Source organism: Diabrotica undecimpunctata, chromosome 10 (assembly GCF_040954645.1).
Source record: "Diabrotica undecimpunctata isolate CICGRU chromosome 10, icDiaUnde3, whole genome shotgun sequence".
Taxonomy (NCBI): Eukaryota; Metazoa; Arthropoda; class Insecta; order Coleoptera; family Chrysomelidae; genus Diabrotica; species Diabrotica undecimpunctata.
In genome coordinates this window covers 58,662,255-58,679,159 of record NC_092812.1, presented here as the reverse complement: position 1 = coordinate 58,679,159, position 16,905 = coordinate 58,662,255, and the positions used below count along the sequence as shown (strand labels likewise).

General features: G+C 33.0%; 1 protein-coding gene across 1 annotated transcript in view; it reads left to right on the top strand.

Annotated features, from left to right (window-relative positions):
• ptc (protein patched) overlaps positions 1-16,905 on the top strand; it is a 63,044-nt gene that overhangs the window by 18,274 nt on the left and 27,865 nt on the right. The window contains exons 2-3 of the mRNA XM_072545709.1: positions 11,043-11,301; positions 12,842-13,109. Coding sequence (XP_072401810.1) covers positions 11,043-11,301; positions 12,842-13,109 — 527 coding nt within the window. The remainder of the gene's footprint in view (positions 1-11,042; positions 11,302-12,841; positions 13,110-16,905) is intronic.

Below are 16,905 nucleotides of genomic sequence, written 5' to 3'. Positions count from 1 at the left end.
TCGAACATTTTCTACAGTGAAGAAATTCGTCAATTTTTAAGGCAAAATAATCGCCCAATTGACGTCATCATTTTGACATCATAGACCTGCTTGGTAAAGCTTACTTGAAGATCCAAACTGGCGAAAGGGCAGTCAATGGATTTCGACAAACGGGTACCTTTCCAGTAAACATACATATTTTTCCGAAGAGGATTTTCTAGTGGAAGCAAACAAGAATGAAGAAGCACCCGTTGGCCATGAAAGCCCGATAAACCTGCCTCGTGAACAGGAAGATGCCGATGAAGCGACAAATAAACAACCAGTTTTATCACAACACATACTTCCCATTCCTGTTCTTAAAAAATGACATTTTCATTTTATGAATGTAAAAAAATCAAAGCAAAATCAGCTGTACATCTTCAAGGATTTGTCATCAGCTAGCCCGTCATATGAGTACCTTTTAGAACCTTCAAAAACCTGTATAAGAATTTTTCGGCTCTTTTTTTCGTTACTGGCCTATATGTGCGTTGGTGAAGCTATAACATGAAGATAAAATTACCTATATAAACCACACCACATATATGTTGTAGAAAGAACTCGTAAAGAAAACTCTACATAGATATTCTGTTTCGTTTGATTATTCAAAGTGCGTTAGTAGACCCACCATGTCGTTCTCCGACAAACCAATTTTGCTACAGCATGGCGTTGTATTCCAACCACATTTTATGGTTGTTCCAAATAAGATTACATTGTGTCTATAACTAAGTTTTTATTCTTTCATTTCATTATCTGAAATTGTCTTTTTATGAGAAACGAGATTACAACCGCCACCTCCAAAGATTGCTTTTCAATATGACATATTCGAAAAACTATACTGATATTGATATTTTTAACTGCTCATAATATATATTTCCAATGCATTGGTGGTCTTGCTGTTCTCGTCCCGTACTTTACTCTCTAGGCGATTTTATTTTCCATTTTCAATTGCAATTTTAGAGACATATTTTTCAATCTCAATTTTTAATTAAAATTTTATTAAATATATAAAATATTATAAAATTAAAGTTATTAATATAGACTTTTAATAAAAAAAATTATATCATTTTTTTATGAGATCTTATTTCTTTCTTATTGAATGACTTTGATTTTTTCTAGATTATTTCATTCTGGAATCACAATTTGCAACGAATGTTTTCCTTTGATATATTGATATTTTTCATTTTATTCTATTTTCAGATCACTTGTTCTTCTAGCTACTACATACTCACATAAGAATCTCTACTTCTTCTTCTTCTTCCTCTTTATAAGCAATTCTGCTTGTTTATTGACGGATTAATACATCTATGGAAGGTTGTTACTCCATCTTTTGCGCGGTCGTCCGATACTTCTGCCGATTGGTGACTTATCTCTTGCTATTTTGACGACACGGGTCTCCTCCATTCTGCTTATGTGGTTATTCCATTCATTTTTTCTATTTTGTGGCCATTCATTTATACACTTTACGTTACATTTTCTTCTAATGTCTTCACTTCTCTTTCGATCTCTTAGCGTATTTCCTGTAATGCTTCTCAGTACTCTCATCTCTGCAGTTTCCAGTAGCCTTTGCGTTGTGGCTATGTCGGGTCTTGTTTCTGAGGCATATGTCATTATTGGTCTTCCACTGGCTTTATAAATTATTGACTTCATCTCAGTGTTAATGTGTCTGTTTCGCCATCTAGTGTTATTAAGGCATCCTGTTAATCTATTTGCTTTTTTACTTGATCTCTCACTTCTTTGTCTAGGTCTCCATAGCTAGACAGTGTAAGTCTTATTTATTTCCATTACTTGTTCAATACTGATGCCATCAATTTCTATTTTACATCTGGTTGGTTCTTTGCTGACTACTATTGTTTTACTTTTCTGAGATGATATTGTCATATGAAATTCTTTGCTCTTATGTTAAATCTGTGGACCAGTCTTTGCAGACTATCTTCATCTTGGGCTATCAATATTGCGTCGTCTGCGTAACAGAGTATTTTTACTCTGTTTCTATTCTGTATCATCTTCCTTTGTTAACGCTTTTGATGATTTCATCCATGATCAAATTGAAGAGCATGGGGCTCAATGAATCCCCTTGTCTTATTTCTTCTTCTTCATGTGCCTTGTCCGTTCCGAACGTTGGCAATCAACATGGCTATTCTGACTTTGTTTACGGCAGATCTGAATAGTTCAGCAGATGACCATCCGAACCATTGCCGCAAGTTTTGGAGCGTCTTCTCCTCCCTGGACCCCTTCTGCTGTCTATTTTCCTTTGAACGATCAGTTGTAGTACTCTATATTTATTATGTCTCATAACGTGACCCAAGTATTCCAACTTTCTTTTCTTTATACTTATTCCTACCTCTCTCTCTTTACCTATCCGGCGTAGTACCTCTTCGTTGGTCACGTGCTCAGTCCAGGATATACGTAATATATACGGTAAGCCCACATTTCGAAGGCCTCTACTTTTTTCATCAATGTTGCGGTCATTGTCCACGCCTCCATTCCATATAACAAAACCGGGAATACGTAACATTTCAGAAGTCGAATTTTGAGAGGTAGGGTGAGGCTTTTAGAGGTGAAAATTTGCTTCATGCTAGTGAACGATGCTCTTGCCTTTTCTACTCTTATACGTATTTCCTTCGCTTGATCCCAATTTGAGTTAACTGTTGTTCCCAAGTAGATGTACGAATCCACGTGTTCAATTCTTTCATTGTCTAATATCAATTGCTGTGGTGGTTGTTGGGTTTTGCTTACTAACATCCATTTGGTTTTTGTGATATTTAGTCTGAGTCCGTATTGTGCACTTGTTTTTTGTATCTTACTCATTAGGGAACTCAGTTCCTCCATGCTACTTGCTAGAATCACAGTGTCATCAGCATACCTTATGTTATTAATTATTTCTCCATTTATCTTTATGCCTTCTGTGCTTTCCTCCAGCGCTGTCTTAAATACTTCTTCTGAGTATATATTAAAGAGAATAGGAGACAAGATACAGCCCTGTCGTACCCCTTTCTTGATCTCAATTTTATTGGTCAATGTAGATCCTACTTTCACTTTAGCTGTTTGACCCCAATAGAGACTCGCTATTGTTCGAATGTCTCTGTAGTCGACTCCGATCTTATGGAGAACTTCAATTATCTTTTCGTGCTTTACGTCATCGAATGCTTTTGCGTAGTCTATAAAGCATATGTACACGTCTTTGTTCATATCTCTGCAGCGCTGGATGAGTACCTGTAGACTAAAAAGTGCTTCTCTTGTCCCAAGAGAATTCCGAAACCCAAACTGCGAATCTCCAATGTTATCCTCGCATTTTTTGCTTATTCTGTTGTAAATAACCTTGGTGTATGCCTTCGAAATGTGGTTAATTAGACTTATCATCCGATGTTGATCACAAGACTTTGCTTTTGGTTTTTTCGGTATGGCAACAAAAGTTGACTCTAGTCAGTCTTCAGGAAACTCCCCGCTGTTATAAATATTGTTAAAGAGTCTGACTTATTCCGCTGCCTATTTCTGTAGCTTTTGTAAGTTGTCCATCTATTCTGACTTCCATTTTGTTGTTTTGGTAGATGTTTTCGATAGTTTTTATAATATTTAGGGGAACTTCTCTATTATACAGAAGATGGATTACATCTTTGAGTCTTACCTACTGTGTCAAACGCTTTCTTTAGGTCAATTAGACAAAGAAATGCTGGTCTATTATACTTTAGTGATTTCTCAGTAATTTGCTTTATAACGAATATTGCATCTGTACACGATCTTCCACTACGAAAACCCTGTTGTTCATCTGCTAAACTTATCCTCTGATTTATTAGCACTTGTAAAATTGTAGTTGTATTAAGTTATTAGCGTAGTATTTAACAAGTTTATACCTCTGTAGTTTTCTGGCTGTTTTTTATCTTCTTTTTTGAATAGTAGAATTAGTTCGCTCGTTTTCCATTCTTCCGGTATTTTATTGTGTTCTATAATTTTATTAATTAATGTTCTTAATTGTTCTGTGATTGCTGCTCCACAATATTTCAGTAATTCGTTTGTTATCCCGCCTTTACCTGCTGCTCTTCTGTTCTTCAGGTTTTCAAGTATTTTCCGAACTCTACTGACATGACTATATTTTCTTGGTTGATTGTTAGATTGTTTCACCTTAGTGTCAGTTACAATTTATTGATCAGTTAACTGATCTAAAAACGTACCATGCCCCAGTACTTTTTTGTTATTTGGTTATCCCGTTGGTAATGATTTCTATAATTTTTCATGTTTTTTCGGTATTTTATTTGCATCATTTGTATACAATATTACAAAAAGAGATTCTTATTAACCATGGAATAACATAATAAGCTGGTTAAAAAACACAACTTTTAAAACAAAAAAAATGTTCTAGGACCCTTAGGAGCCAATATAGCACCTTTTTTAAAATCACTGTTACGTTAATTAACAACATTAAGGGCTGAAATTAACCAATCTTTTATAAGAAAAGTCAAAATATTAAAAAACTTATTTTTAGAACAACAAATTTAATATATATTATATTATGAGACATTATCTTCTTAAAATTTAAATTAAGACAAGTTTTTAAGTCATGAGCAAAACATTGAGTTTTGATTTTTTACTTAAAAATATTTCGACTAAAAAATTGATGAATCCCTAGATGAGTCTTTTTGTAATCTCATACTACACATGTCAACTGTCAAACCACTAACTTGATTGGTCTAATATTATATGAACTAATTCTTGGAAACAACTATTGAAGGCAACAATATAACAATCCGAAAAAATCGGTTCGTTGTCAATTTTTGTTTTGTATCCCCAAACTATCTAACTAAAAAGTACGTTTAGGATATATTTTAATGCCAAAAAGTTTTAATTAGACATTCTCGTCTATATCCGTCCGCGTAAATGGCATATGTGAGCGTATTTGTAGGTCGGTAGCATGATGTAAGATTAACAAAATGAATGTATGCATACATAACTTGTTGGTACCCAGCTAATAACGTTCAAACTTGATATTCCTACGTTTTTGGTAAAATATAAGATTATCTTTCATATGTTTTAAAGAAAAGACTGTTTGTAGATCATTCTCTTCTGATTGGTGAAGAAATATGATAAATTTCTTTTTCGTTTTAGTAAATTTTAGTTTTAGTTTCACTATATAGTGTCAAAATTGCCTGTCTATTTTTATTCTTTACTTATTTTAGCACCATATCCTCATCCAAATTATATATAAATCAGTTAAAATTTGCCTTTTGTCACCCAAGGCTTGGGTATTAGATTAGCGACCACCCCATAACCGTTCTCTAAAAAAAAAAACGGTATAATGCATCGTAGTATGTATTATCTGTGATAGTAGGGCTACCGATATCCCTAGCCACGCATTTTACTCAGACTCTTCAGTCCTTCGCAGAAGGACAGGAGACTGATCTAAACACAACAGTTTCGTCCGCCATAGAGGTGAGCTTGACGCGATAATAACTTTTAAGTACGTACAAAAAATAATTTTAGAGGTCAAATAAAATCTCATGTAATCTTTTCAAAGAATCTTCATTGATATGGATTTATTAAACACTAGTTTTAAATTTCTAAAACAAAATTAATCTTCTTTAATTTGGCAAATATTTACTCACAACAAAAGGCTACCATGAGTTGCTTAAACGATTCATCTATTTAACATTTTCAATAAGCACTTTAATTATATATATATAAGCGTATAAACACTTTATATTTATGTCTACACTTTTTGAGAGTTTACGATGGAATGCAAAAGTGACCCTAAATATCTATATAAATATCTGACCCTAAAATCTATATAAATATCTGTGATTCAGGGTGTAATGCTTGGCTAAGGCTGTAGTGTTTGTTTGGTTTGTACAGTAGGTCTGTCTGCCTTCTTTGTAGATATTGGTGTTAGAGAATTAACCCGCATTGAGCGGAAGACTATAAACCGTATAAGAACATCCCATGGGTTATGACCGCAGAGAACCTCGTCAAATCATTGAATACATTGTGATGGAATGTCCTTTAGCGGCATACTCTGGTAGCATGATCACCTTATTCCATGCCCCAAATGCTTGCATTGGCGTGGATTAATGATCTCCACGTAAAACTAATTATGAGTAGGACTCATTCCTGTCTCTGTGGCATAATTTTACATATTTAACATATATATGTTTTGACGTATAAATATATATATACATATACAAACAAAAAAGGGGTAACTGGTACTAGTGAATATTAAAATATAAAATGATAACACTGGAAGATACCCTTTATTTCAGTGAGTAAGCAAATAAAACTCGGTTGCTTCGTAGTAAGTGCCTTTTTATTAAAAGTCTAAGCATAAACAGACGAAAGCTTAGACTTTTAACAAAAATTCACCAATAACGAAGCATCCAAGTTTTATTTGCTTCCTCACTGAAATAAAGGGTATCTCCCAGTCCAGTGTGTATTTTAATAATTCGTGGTATGAAGTTTTTTTCTGTCATTTACAGTTTTGTGTGAAAATGATTGATAGTGCGCTTTTTATAACACATCTCATTTACATTTTATGTTCTAATTCAAAGTTTCTGTATAATAGTGCAGAGTCATTGAATTGCCACAAACAAGACTTTCGGTGGATGTATTCTGAATTTCCATTTTATTTCAATAGAAAACTCGACCAATAATGTGACACATAATTATAAAAAAATCACAAGTATAGCTCCAATTTTGCTTATATTTGTTACATTTTGGGTAATTTTTTTATCTATGGAAACCTCAAATGACTGATTCTTGTTCATATAAAATACTTCAAAACCAATCCCTTTATCAAATTCTTCAGATCTTACAATTTTACATCTCTTAACGATATCAGATTCCAAGAACCTAAGAAATAATTAATGTTCCAAAATAACTATATCAACTGCCCTCTCCATCTCTGTTTCGTCGAATACGCGGTATTCCGTTTGGTCTTGGGTGGTCTTGTGACGTCAGATCGCATCTTGGGTGGTCTATATACCATGTGTTGTTATGCGTTGTTGTCACGTTTGACACGCCGACTGGAGACCTGCTACTTTCGGAATTAATAGGTCTTGTGAAGATCTCAAATAAAGTGGATTTTTTTAATGTATTATAAAATTCTTTGAATATATTGTAGATACATTAAAAGACTCTTTTCATAGTAATAAATACTCTCCGAACGAAACGGTCCCGAATAATTAAAAAAACAAATATCTTTACAGTTTTCGCGAAACAAATAACGATATAACACCAAAAAACATTGTTAAAATAAAAAATGATGGAAGATTTCCTTCAAAAAAGAGTACAGTATACATACAAATACGTTCTCTTAAATCACATAATCTAATAAGCAATACGGGAAATTGATGTATGTGAGACTCCCAACCTCCGAGCTAGTTCAGCCCTTCGCTATGTAAGGTCAGTGCTTGAACACATTCATCACGGCTCAAATTCTTTGTAGTGCGTTCCATCATCCAGCCTTTATTTATCACGATCACGGCTGGACATAGGCCTCCCTTAAACTCCTCCACTCTTCACGATTTTGTGCTCTTCGTTGCCATTTTTTTATTATACGCCTGATGTCGTCAACCCAACGTGTAGGTGGTCTTCCTCTACTACGTTTGTCTGCTCTTGGCCTCCAATTTATAATTTTGCTCGTCCAGAGCGTTCCATTTCCATTCCAGCAAATAACAAAAAAAAATTACGGACTTAACTGAAACTTTAAATATAAATCTACCAATTTTCACAACAAATCAGACACCTTTTGACTGTTGACAATTTGACATCTATCAAATGTCATAGCTATTTGATAGCCTACTTTAGGCTTGTTCATTATGTGGAATATTATATTATTCTATAGTCATTGTGGAATATTCTATCATTCAAATGATAGAATATTCCACAGGGTATTGGAACTTTGAGAAAAAAACATAGTCTGATTGGTACACCCGGTATACGATGACAATTTACCTGTCTTACAACAATAGTATTACAGCGATATTGTTAAAGAATAAGGATATAACATATTAAAAAATCACTTAAATCGTACAACAGGTTTAGGAAATGTCCCATTTTTGATGCGTTAATTTTGTTGCTTAGTGTATATTAACGGAAAAACTTACGATATTCTGAGAAAAACTTATTTCACTGGAATAATTGCGTAATAAATCATCACAACTGATTCATAATAGTTTGTTAAGCATTTTTAATTATAATTTAGGATGACTGATATTCAGCTCCAGATTAGTGAGCAGGTAATATTTGACAGGTATCTCTTATAATGTAAGTGGACCTTAGTATCTTCTTTAAATGCTTGATAGTCAATAATATATTTTTATAGTACCTTTTCATTGTGTTTTTACTCTTTAAAAATTAGTGGTCGGCAGCCTAAGAATTAAAAAAATTTATTAGATGTAAATAATGTAAATATCTATAACATGTGAACAGTACCAATACTCTTTTCTTGCGAAATAATGAATAAATCGTAATTATTCATAGATTATTTGTTCGTGTAACCTTCTGACTCAGTGTTAATCGTTTTAGTATTAACGATTACTTACGTACCCGGAATCAATGGCTGTACGTGTCCTCCGAAGCACGGTAGCGACTCAGAAAAATTAAAAATTGCTGTGTCGGAGATGGAACCCGGGCCGTCCGGTTAGGTAAGAGAGTACCATAGCCACTGAACTATGGAAGCCACACTGTTAAAGCAATAACATAGTACTCTAATATAATTAAAGTATTATTGCTTGTTATTTTATTTTATTGCTTATAAAACGCTGTATTTTCTTGTCTTGAAAAATAAATACAGTCGTTAATGAACTAAAGGTCAGAGGTCTATGCTATGTTTTGCTGTAATTAAAATTTTTTGTAGGATTATCAGTATAATTCCGTTAATCTTTCAGTCGCTGTTAAAAAAAATATCCAATGATATGACTATGTAAACTATTTTATTTTAGTTAATTGCGTCCAGTATGATATTTTTGCACCTTCTTTTACATTTGCTAAAATTGACCTTTTAGTGCATCATCCATCCATTAATTTTTTCATTAAATCCTGTCTTCGTACATTTTGTTTTCCATTAATTCTCGTTTTATAAATTACTGACATATAAAGAGCTGTTCATCCTGCAAATGTTTTTTAGATGTTGTGTACTACATAAATTTGGCAACGTGACCCGTATTTAAGTAAATTACCAGGATTGATTAGAAAGTTCAGAACTCAAATGTGACATTTCAGTAATTAATATCTCATGCCTAGGGCAGTTGATTTAAATATTGATGATGTATTTATGAATGCATTTCGATATATTCTCACCATTATATTCTGTACACTAGCTATTCCTACCTTCGATCCCCTTGAATAGTGTTTCCAAAAGAAAAAAATTAAAGCCGATGTTAATAGTGGCCCCGCTTATTTTTCTTGGAAAAGTAAGGCTAGGAATGTGTCTATTTCTAAGAACATAGGCGGCGTAACCATTTTTACAGAATAAAACGAAAATTTCAGCTTTAAAATATAAAATTAACTTTAAAAAGTAATGGGAATATAAAACACACGGAAAATACGGCACCTAGCAAAATAAGGAAATCGGACATCACGTTTCTTCCATTAAACACGCAGAGGATTTCATCTTCTTCTGCTTTATTTATATAGGCATAGTCTGTGTCCTCATTAGCACTCTCACTTGGGAATGATCACTCACTGTATTCACTGCTATGTCCTCAGTCATTCTCTATTTACTTTAATTATTATTCTCCATCTGTTGCGCAATCCCTAAAAATACAAACGCTGAAGACTGCAGTGAATGAAGAACAATATAATTAATAGATCATGTTCTCACATTATTCGTGAAAATAATACATGGTCGTATAAATAAAAAAACTGGAAGAGGGAATAGATGATAGTCAGTTTGGTTCAGAAACGGACTAGGAACCAGAGAGGCCTTACTTGCTTTTAATGTGATATGAATGTGGTTGTGCATATTTGTTACGTTGATTTTAAAAAGGCATTTGGCGAAGTAAGACATGAAAAATTAGTCCAAAGTCTAAAGACAACAACAGACAAAAGGGACTTAGAATTTTTTATATATATATATATATATATATATATATATATATATATATATATACTAAGATTAATGCTGTTACAAGAATTAATCATCCTCTTTGATATCTTCTTCGGGGCTTTCGAGGTCTCAGTTTCCTAAGCCCCCAGATACTACTAGACTGATCACTAACCCAATAGATTACTGCCACTGGGAACAGAGGACGGTTCATTTCTACCTTCGATGGTACCTTTCTAATAGGTACCTCTCTTTTCTAATATTTCCCTTAAGTTTTGCATGGGTACCATGTCAAAAGCCTTTTCAAGGTCTGATATTATTTGTTTGATGGTAAATATATTTGTCATGGCAGCACTTAAGAGTCTTATTCCTCTGTACTCTTTGTAATCTGTTCTCTCCATATGGCATTCAATATCTTTAGTAATATCTCTGTTGCATTTTGTCCCATTTTTTCATCATTTCCTTGTTATTCTGTCATACCCTTGCGCCTTCCCGTTTTTGATTTCTGCAATAGCTTCTTGGAGCTCATTTATGCTTATTGGATCTACATTATCATCTTCTATTCCTTGGTTCAGCAGGTTGTTTTCTTCTTGACAGTTCATTATTTCATTTTCTTCTGTGAGAAGTTGGCCAGTTTTATTCTTTATGTTTTTTATGTCTTGTATTTTTTCTTTTCTCATTGATTTTAAAACTCCATAGAACAGTTTCTGGTTCTGTTTACTGTTTTGTTTCCATATTTTCTCCAAATTCTGTTCATTTGTCCTTTTTTGCTTTTGTAACAAATTCTTTTACTATACTTCTATATTTTTTATACTCTTCATAGCTTTCTGGTGCTTTATTTTGTAAGTATATTTTCCAAGCAATTTTCTTTCTATTAATTTGTTTGTCAAATCTTTGTTTATGTAAAATCTAGTTCAGGTAATGAACAATTACTGTTAAAAATATAAAAGATGTGATATTATATGATAGATATTATAACAATTTTTTGTTTCAGGGAAAAGCACAAGGCGATCGGGGAATTCTGTGGGTACGAGGTCGAATTCAGCAACAGCTTCATGTCCTAGGGAAGATCCTAGACACACATGCTGGGAAAGTCCTCTTCGTGAGCATTCTAGCCATCTCGACCTTCTTGGTAGGTCTGAAGAGCATGACCTTCCATTCAGACATCGAGCTGTTATGGTCAGAGCCCTCAACCACCCCCGACACTTTACCTCCAGAGATGCTATCCACTCATCAGATGGTTCTTCAGACAGGTATGATTAATATTATGTACTAATTTTGATTTACCGTAAATTAAATTAAGTTTGTTAATGTAACTGAACTTTGAGATTCGGAAATAAACTTTAAACTATTTTTTAGATTCCTTGATTATCAGAACGTGATACATGCTTAGTATTTTCCAAGTCGAAATGTTCATAAAGATTTTTTATTTTCCCAGTTACGTGACATTCTTCCCGTCAGAGTAACCATTCAGGCACTGTAATATATGTGTATATGTTTATAAAGGACAAATTACACTGTTTGTAGTTGTAGTTTTTTTAAAGAGCGTATTTAAAAATATTAAAAAAAAGAACAACACATAAACAAGATGATGAAAAATATATAAACATGATTGGTAAAATAAAGCCTTGTCCGAAAAACTTTACATACATTGGAAAAAAATGTAATACTTCATTTAAATAAAATAAAAATAATAAAATAATGAAATACAAAATAGTAAAAGCAAAAATCCTGATGGATTTAACACAAAAATTATTAAAACTATTAACAATACAATTGTCCAACCTCTAACAATTTTAGTAAATCAATCAATATCTTGTAATACTTATCCCAAAGTTTTAAAAACGTCAAAGGTAATACATCTGTTTAAGAATAAAGACTCTATTGATGGCAACAATTATCGACTCGTATCTTTGTTACCCATGTTATGAACGAATTTAAAAAATCAAATTAATGTACATTTTGAATCTAATAAACTATTTGCTATAAATCAGTATGGATTCCAGAAAAAGAAAACAACTTTAGCTATTGATCATTTCACTAGCGATATTTTAAGATTTGAAAAATATCTTGACATTCGTGCATCCTTTTTAGATCTCAATAAGGCCTTTAATTGTTTAATACATAGTATTCTACTAACAAAAACTTCCTTATTAAAACTTTCATAGTGATGCTATTCAACTAATTGATTCGTATTCTTCAAATTGTGATCAGTATGTTCACTTCAACCAGTGTAATTCTCAACAACCTCTGATGTATAGTGTCTCTCAGGGCTCTATTTTGGGTTCAATATTATTTCTTATTTATATGAATGCCTAGTATACTCTCCAAATGAGAGAGTTAACACTGTTTTATTTGCTGATAACACGACTTTCTATGTAAGCTATCACTATCTAGATCAACAATTTTCCCATCATTGGATTGGTAGAGGTAGTGAAGTCATCCCTTAGATTTTTATTTCTGGAGGCATATGAAATCAGTGGTATACTCACAAGAGTTAAATAATCATCAAGCACTATGGCAGCAAATCGTAAATTCCGCTAATTTTATTGCCAATCAGCCAAACTTATTTTTTTAAATTAAAAGATCGTTAGACGAACAAATTGATAAGCTTGAGGTAAGTGGGTGTCACATTGAAGATCTGTTATAAAAGTGTAGTTAAAACGTGTTTTCTGATATTTTCGTGTTATTAAAATTGTGTATCTATCTATAAATGAACAAGAAACAACAAAAAAAAATGTTTTTTCACGTATCAAAAATATTGTGTTGGTAAAAAAGTAATTTTTGTTTCAGGATTAGATCCGGACGTGGACCTCTTGAATCCCCACGGCCTCCTTGAACATTTAGCGTTAGTACAGAAAGCTACACAAGTTACTGTTACAATGTACGATATTACCTGGCGACTCAAAGACTTCTGCCAATCACCTAGTATTCCTAACTTCGATCTCCAGTACGTCGAGCAAATTTTCGAAAATATGATGCCCTGTTCCATTGTTACGCCGCTAGATTGCTTTTGGGAAGGGTCCAAACTACTTGGACCTGAGTACCCAGTTCACATACCGTAAGTGTTATGCATGATTTTAGCCATAGATATCCATTTGCGGTATGTAAGATTAATAGCTTGTTTTGTGTACAAAATTAAGAAGTATCTCATATTTATAATGTATCCGTCATAGATTGAGGTGAAGCAGAGGAACAAATATTTATCTCTACAGTTATCTTTGTTGCTGTCTAACTCTTTAACAAAGTAGTCTATAGTAGAAATGGTAAAAATAAACTGACATTGTGAGAGAAATTTGGAAATTTTCACTACCAAAAAAAGTACCCTGTTTGTGACACTTAACCGATCTTAATGTTAATAACTTTTTTAAAAATAAACCTAAAACCTTCATATTACACAGAATATTGGTTCCGATCGTGTTTAAAGTATGATCAAAATTTCAAAGCGATCGGTCAAATAGTTTAAAAGTTATTTAATTTGTTTATCCCAGAAAATGATAAAATTACAGTAATTCTATAAATAGTTTATGAAAGAAGAAGATTTATTATCTTAATGATATTAAAAAAAATTAAGGAATAACGATTTTAAATAATGCAAAATTATTGTAAACAATTAGAATAACTTTTTAACTGTTACCTACACGAAAATAATTTTTTCATTTTTCGTATTTGGTTTTTTTCAAATTCTAAAAAAGAAAAAGTTGTCTTAGGACACGTTGGGACGAAGTTAGTCCCTTTTTTTTAAATTGACAACAGCTGTGTTTATAACAATTAAGATATCTAATTAGCGTCATTTGAAAGAACATACTTTAAAGTTTTAATGTGACAAATTTGAAAGAGATTACCTTTTAACTTAATCGTCCACAACGCTTCAAAATGTGGTCCTTAAAATCGGCCGTCTTGCTTGAGCGATGGAGGGGAAGGTGCTGTTAACTGTATCTCTGGTTCTTGTTTGTGGATTTTGACTTTTCTTTTTTTAATTCGTATGTACTTTTTGCGTACATTACGAAAATGTTTAAATAGACTATCTAATTTGTTTAAACGATTTTTTTCAATTTTTTATTTTTTTAGTAATATTTTTGGCAATTTTTATTGTAAAACACAAAAATTTATGATTTTTACTATTTATTTATTGAAAAATTTTTAAACAAATTATAAAAAAATGTATTTAGCCTCGGACATAGTTTTTTTTAATAATTTGAGTTATTCTAAGACGAAAGTTATTCTTGTGTTTTTTCGTAAAATATTTACTTTAAACGTAAAAGGCAAATAAACAATTAAAAATGGCGAGATAGACCAAAACAGTGAAAATTTACCGTTTTTTGACATTAATTTGTTAATAAATAATTAAGTCCAAAAAATCGACTACAGGAAACATACAGGTTCTTGTTACAGAGATCCATACTACTCAAACTAACTGTTGTTTGCCTGGCCGGTTCAATTTCATGAAAAAATCTTTTTTCCCTGGTCTAAGAATCTAGCCAAACGAAGCTAAAGGTAGCAGCAATTTATGATATCGACAAATTAGTGCTAAATCAGATTTCTCCAGATGTATCTTTCTTAGTGCTGGTAACGGAACATTACATTGTTAATTGGTTAACTTCCAGGATTATTGGTTTGGTTTTGCTCAGTTCCTTTTTGCCTTTACCTTTATGGATACTTTTTTGGATTTTTTTTTAATTTCATATCATTAATCACGCTAACATTCATTCCCGACAATTATTTTCAGGGGGTGCATCTGCATCTATACATACTATTTACCAATATAAAATATAGAACTATACATTACTTTCATTTCGGTAGAGGGGTGCAATTGCACCCCGCTGCCTACGCCCATGCTTGTATTCCTTATTTATATTCTACCAAAAATAATGTTCAGTCTTGACGCCATGTTTTATGTTTATGGGTATTACAATTAAGATAAATATTCCGATCAATATTTATTAGGTGTTTATAACTGACCCACTGCGTTGAAGTACTATAATATATGTGTTTACAACATAAATATAGTTACTATTTAATTTCTGAAAATGTAAATGCTCTTTTATGGCAAACTTCATAGCCATTATATCAATTTAGTTTACATATTTTTGACGTGTTTATTACGATATAATGGATTATTATTGGATTCTTGTTATTGAACATTGAAATAGCTAAACAATGAATGACTATGATGCGGTTCAGAATTAAAGTCAATAACATGTCTGACATAAGTTCGTTACTATAAACAGCTTCAATCTAACTGCACGTAAAACATTATATACATGTTATTATATACTTAATACCGATAAATTGCATACATTATATTAATATTCTATGTAAGCTTTTTAACCGCTGATATCTCGGACATTTTTTATTTTTTACAGAGCTCAACAGGCCTTAAATACCTAGGGCTAAAATACAATTAATATAATACTTATATATTACAACATTTGTATTTAGTGGGAGTGTCATACCATGCTCCTTGCCTACTAAATTGACGTACTATTCTCCCCCATTAATTCCCTCTTTTCTGAAATCTTCCTGTAAGCTATCAAACCATCTTTGTATGGGTGGTCCTTTGCTTCTTTCCGTAATTGGGCCTCGTTTAAGGATCATCTTTGGCATCCTCTTAATGCCTTTATGAAGCGACTAATGCGTGGTTCGTTGTACAGTTCCTCTAGCTCTCTGTTTGTTCGTCGAATCCAACCTTCCACCGTGTTTGTGCCTCCATATACAGCTCTGAGCATTTTCCTTTTTCCATCGTTCCAATTTCTCAGTATTTGCTTTTTTCATTGTCCATACTTTACTACCATACGTCACTGTGGACCTTATTACCGTTTTATATATCCTTAACTTTCTCTTTAATATAGCGTTAGAAAAGACTATAAGAGATGCCGAGTTACACAATAGGGGAACAATCTTTAATAAATCAACGCAGATTATGGCTTACGCTGACGATCTGGATTTGATCGCACGTACTACACGAGGACTTAAAGAGATGACTTCCACCTTCTTGACAGCCGCACAAAATATGGGCCTTAAAATAAACGAGGAAAAAACCAAAATGTTAGCATCTATTCCAAATAACAGAGATAGAGCTAGAAACGCCGAAGAAAACTTCAGTATAGACCAATATAATTTTGAGGTAGTAAATAAGTTTACATATTTGGGTTCTCTCATAACAAACGATAATGACACATCTGAAGAAGTAAAACGGAGGGTACTGCTAGCAAACAAATGTTATTTTGGACTAAGCAAGCAGCTAAAAAACAGAAATTTAAGCCAGAAAACCAAACTAATAATATATAGAACACTCATCCTACCAGTGCTGACATATGGGTCAGAAACATGGACCATCTCCAAAACAGACGCAAATCTTCTGCTTGTCTTCGAAAGGAAGATACTAAGAAGAATAATGGGCGCATTCTGTGAGAATGGTATTTGGAGAAGGCGATATAATTTCGAATTGTACGAGAAGTATAAAAAAATAGTAAATGGTAGAGATGTAATATCCTTCATAAAAATAGGTAGGCTTAGATGGGCTGGACATGTGTCAAGAGCAAATGAAAATTACCCACCCAGACGAACTCTATTATCGGTCCCAGTGGGAAATAGGAGTAGAGGCAGACCACGACTGAGATGGAGGGACGGTGTGGACGAGGACGCAAGGAAAATCGGCGCGGCAAATTGGCAACGGTTGGCGATGAACAGAAACGACTGGCGAAATAGACTGGGGAATGTCAAGGCTCAACTAGAGCTGTAGCACCACTGATGATGATGATATCCTTAACTTTATTTTTCTCGATACATATTTGGATTTCATCTGTGATCTTAGCCTTCCCATCTTTTTATTTCCTTTTGTCAATCTGCCATTC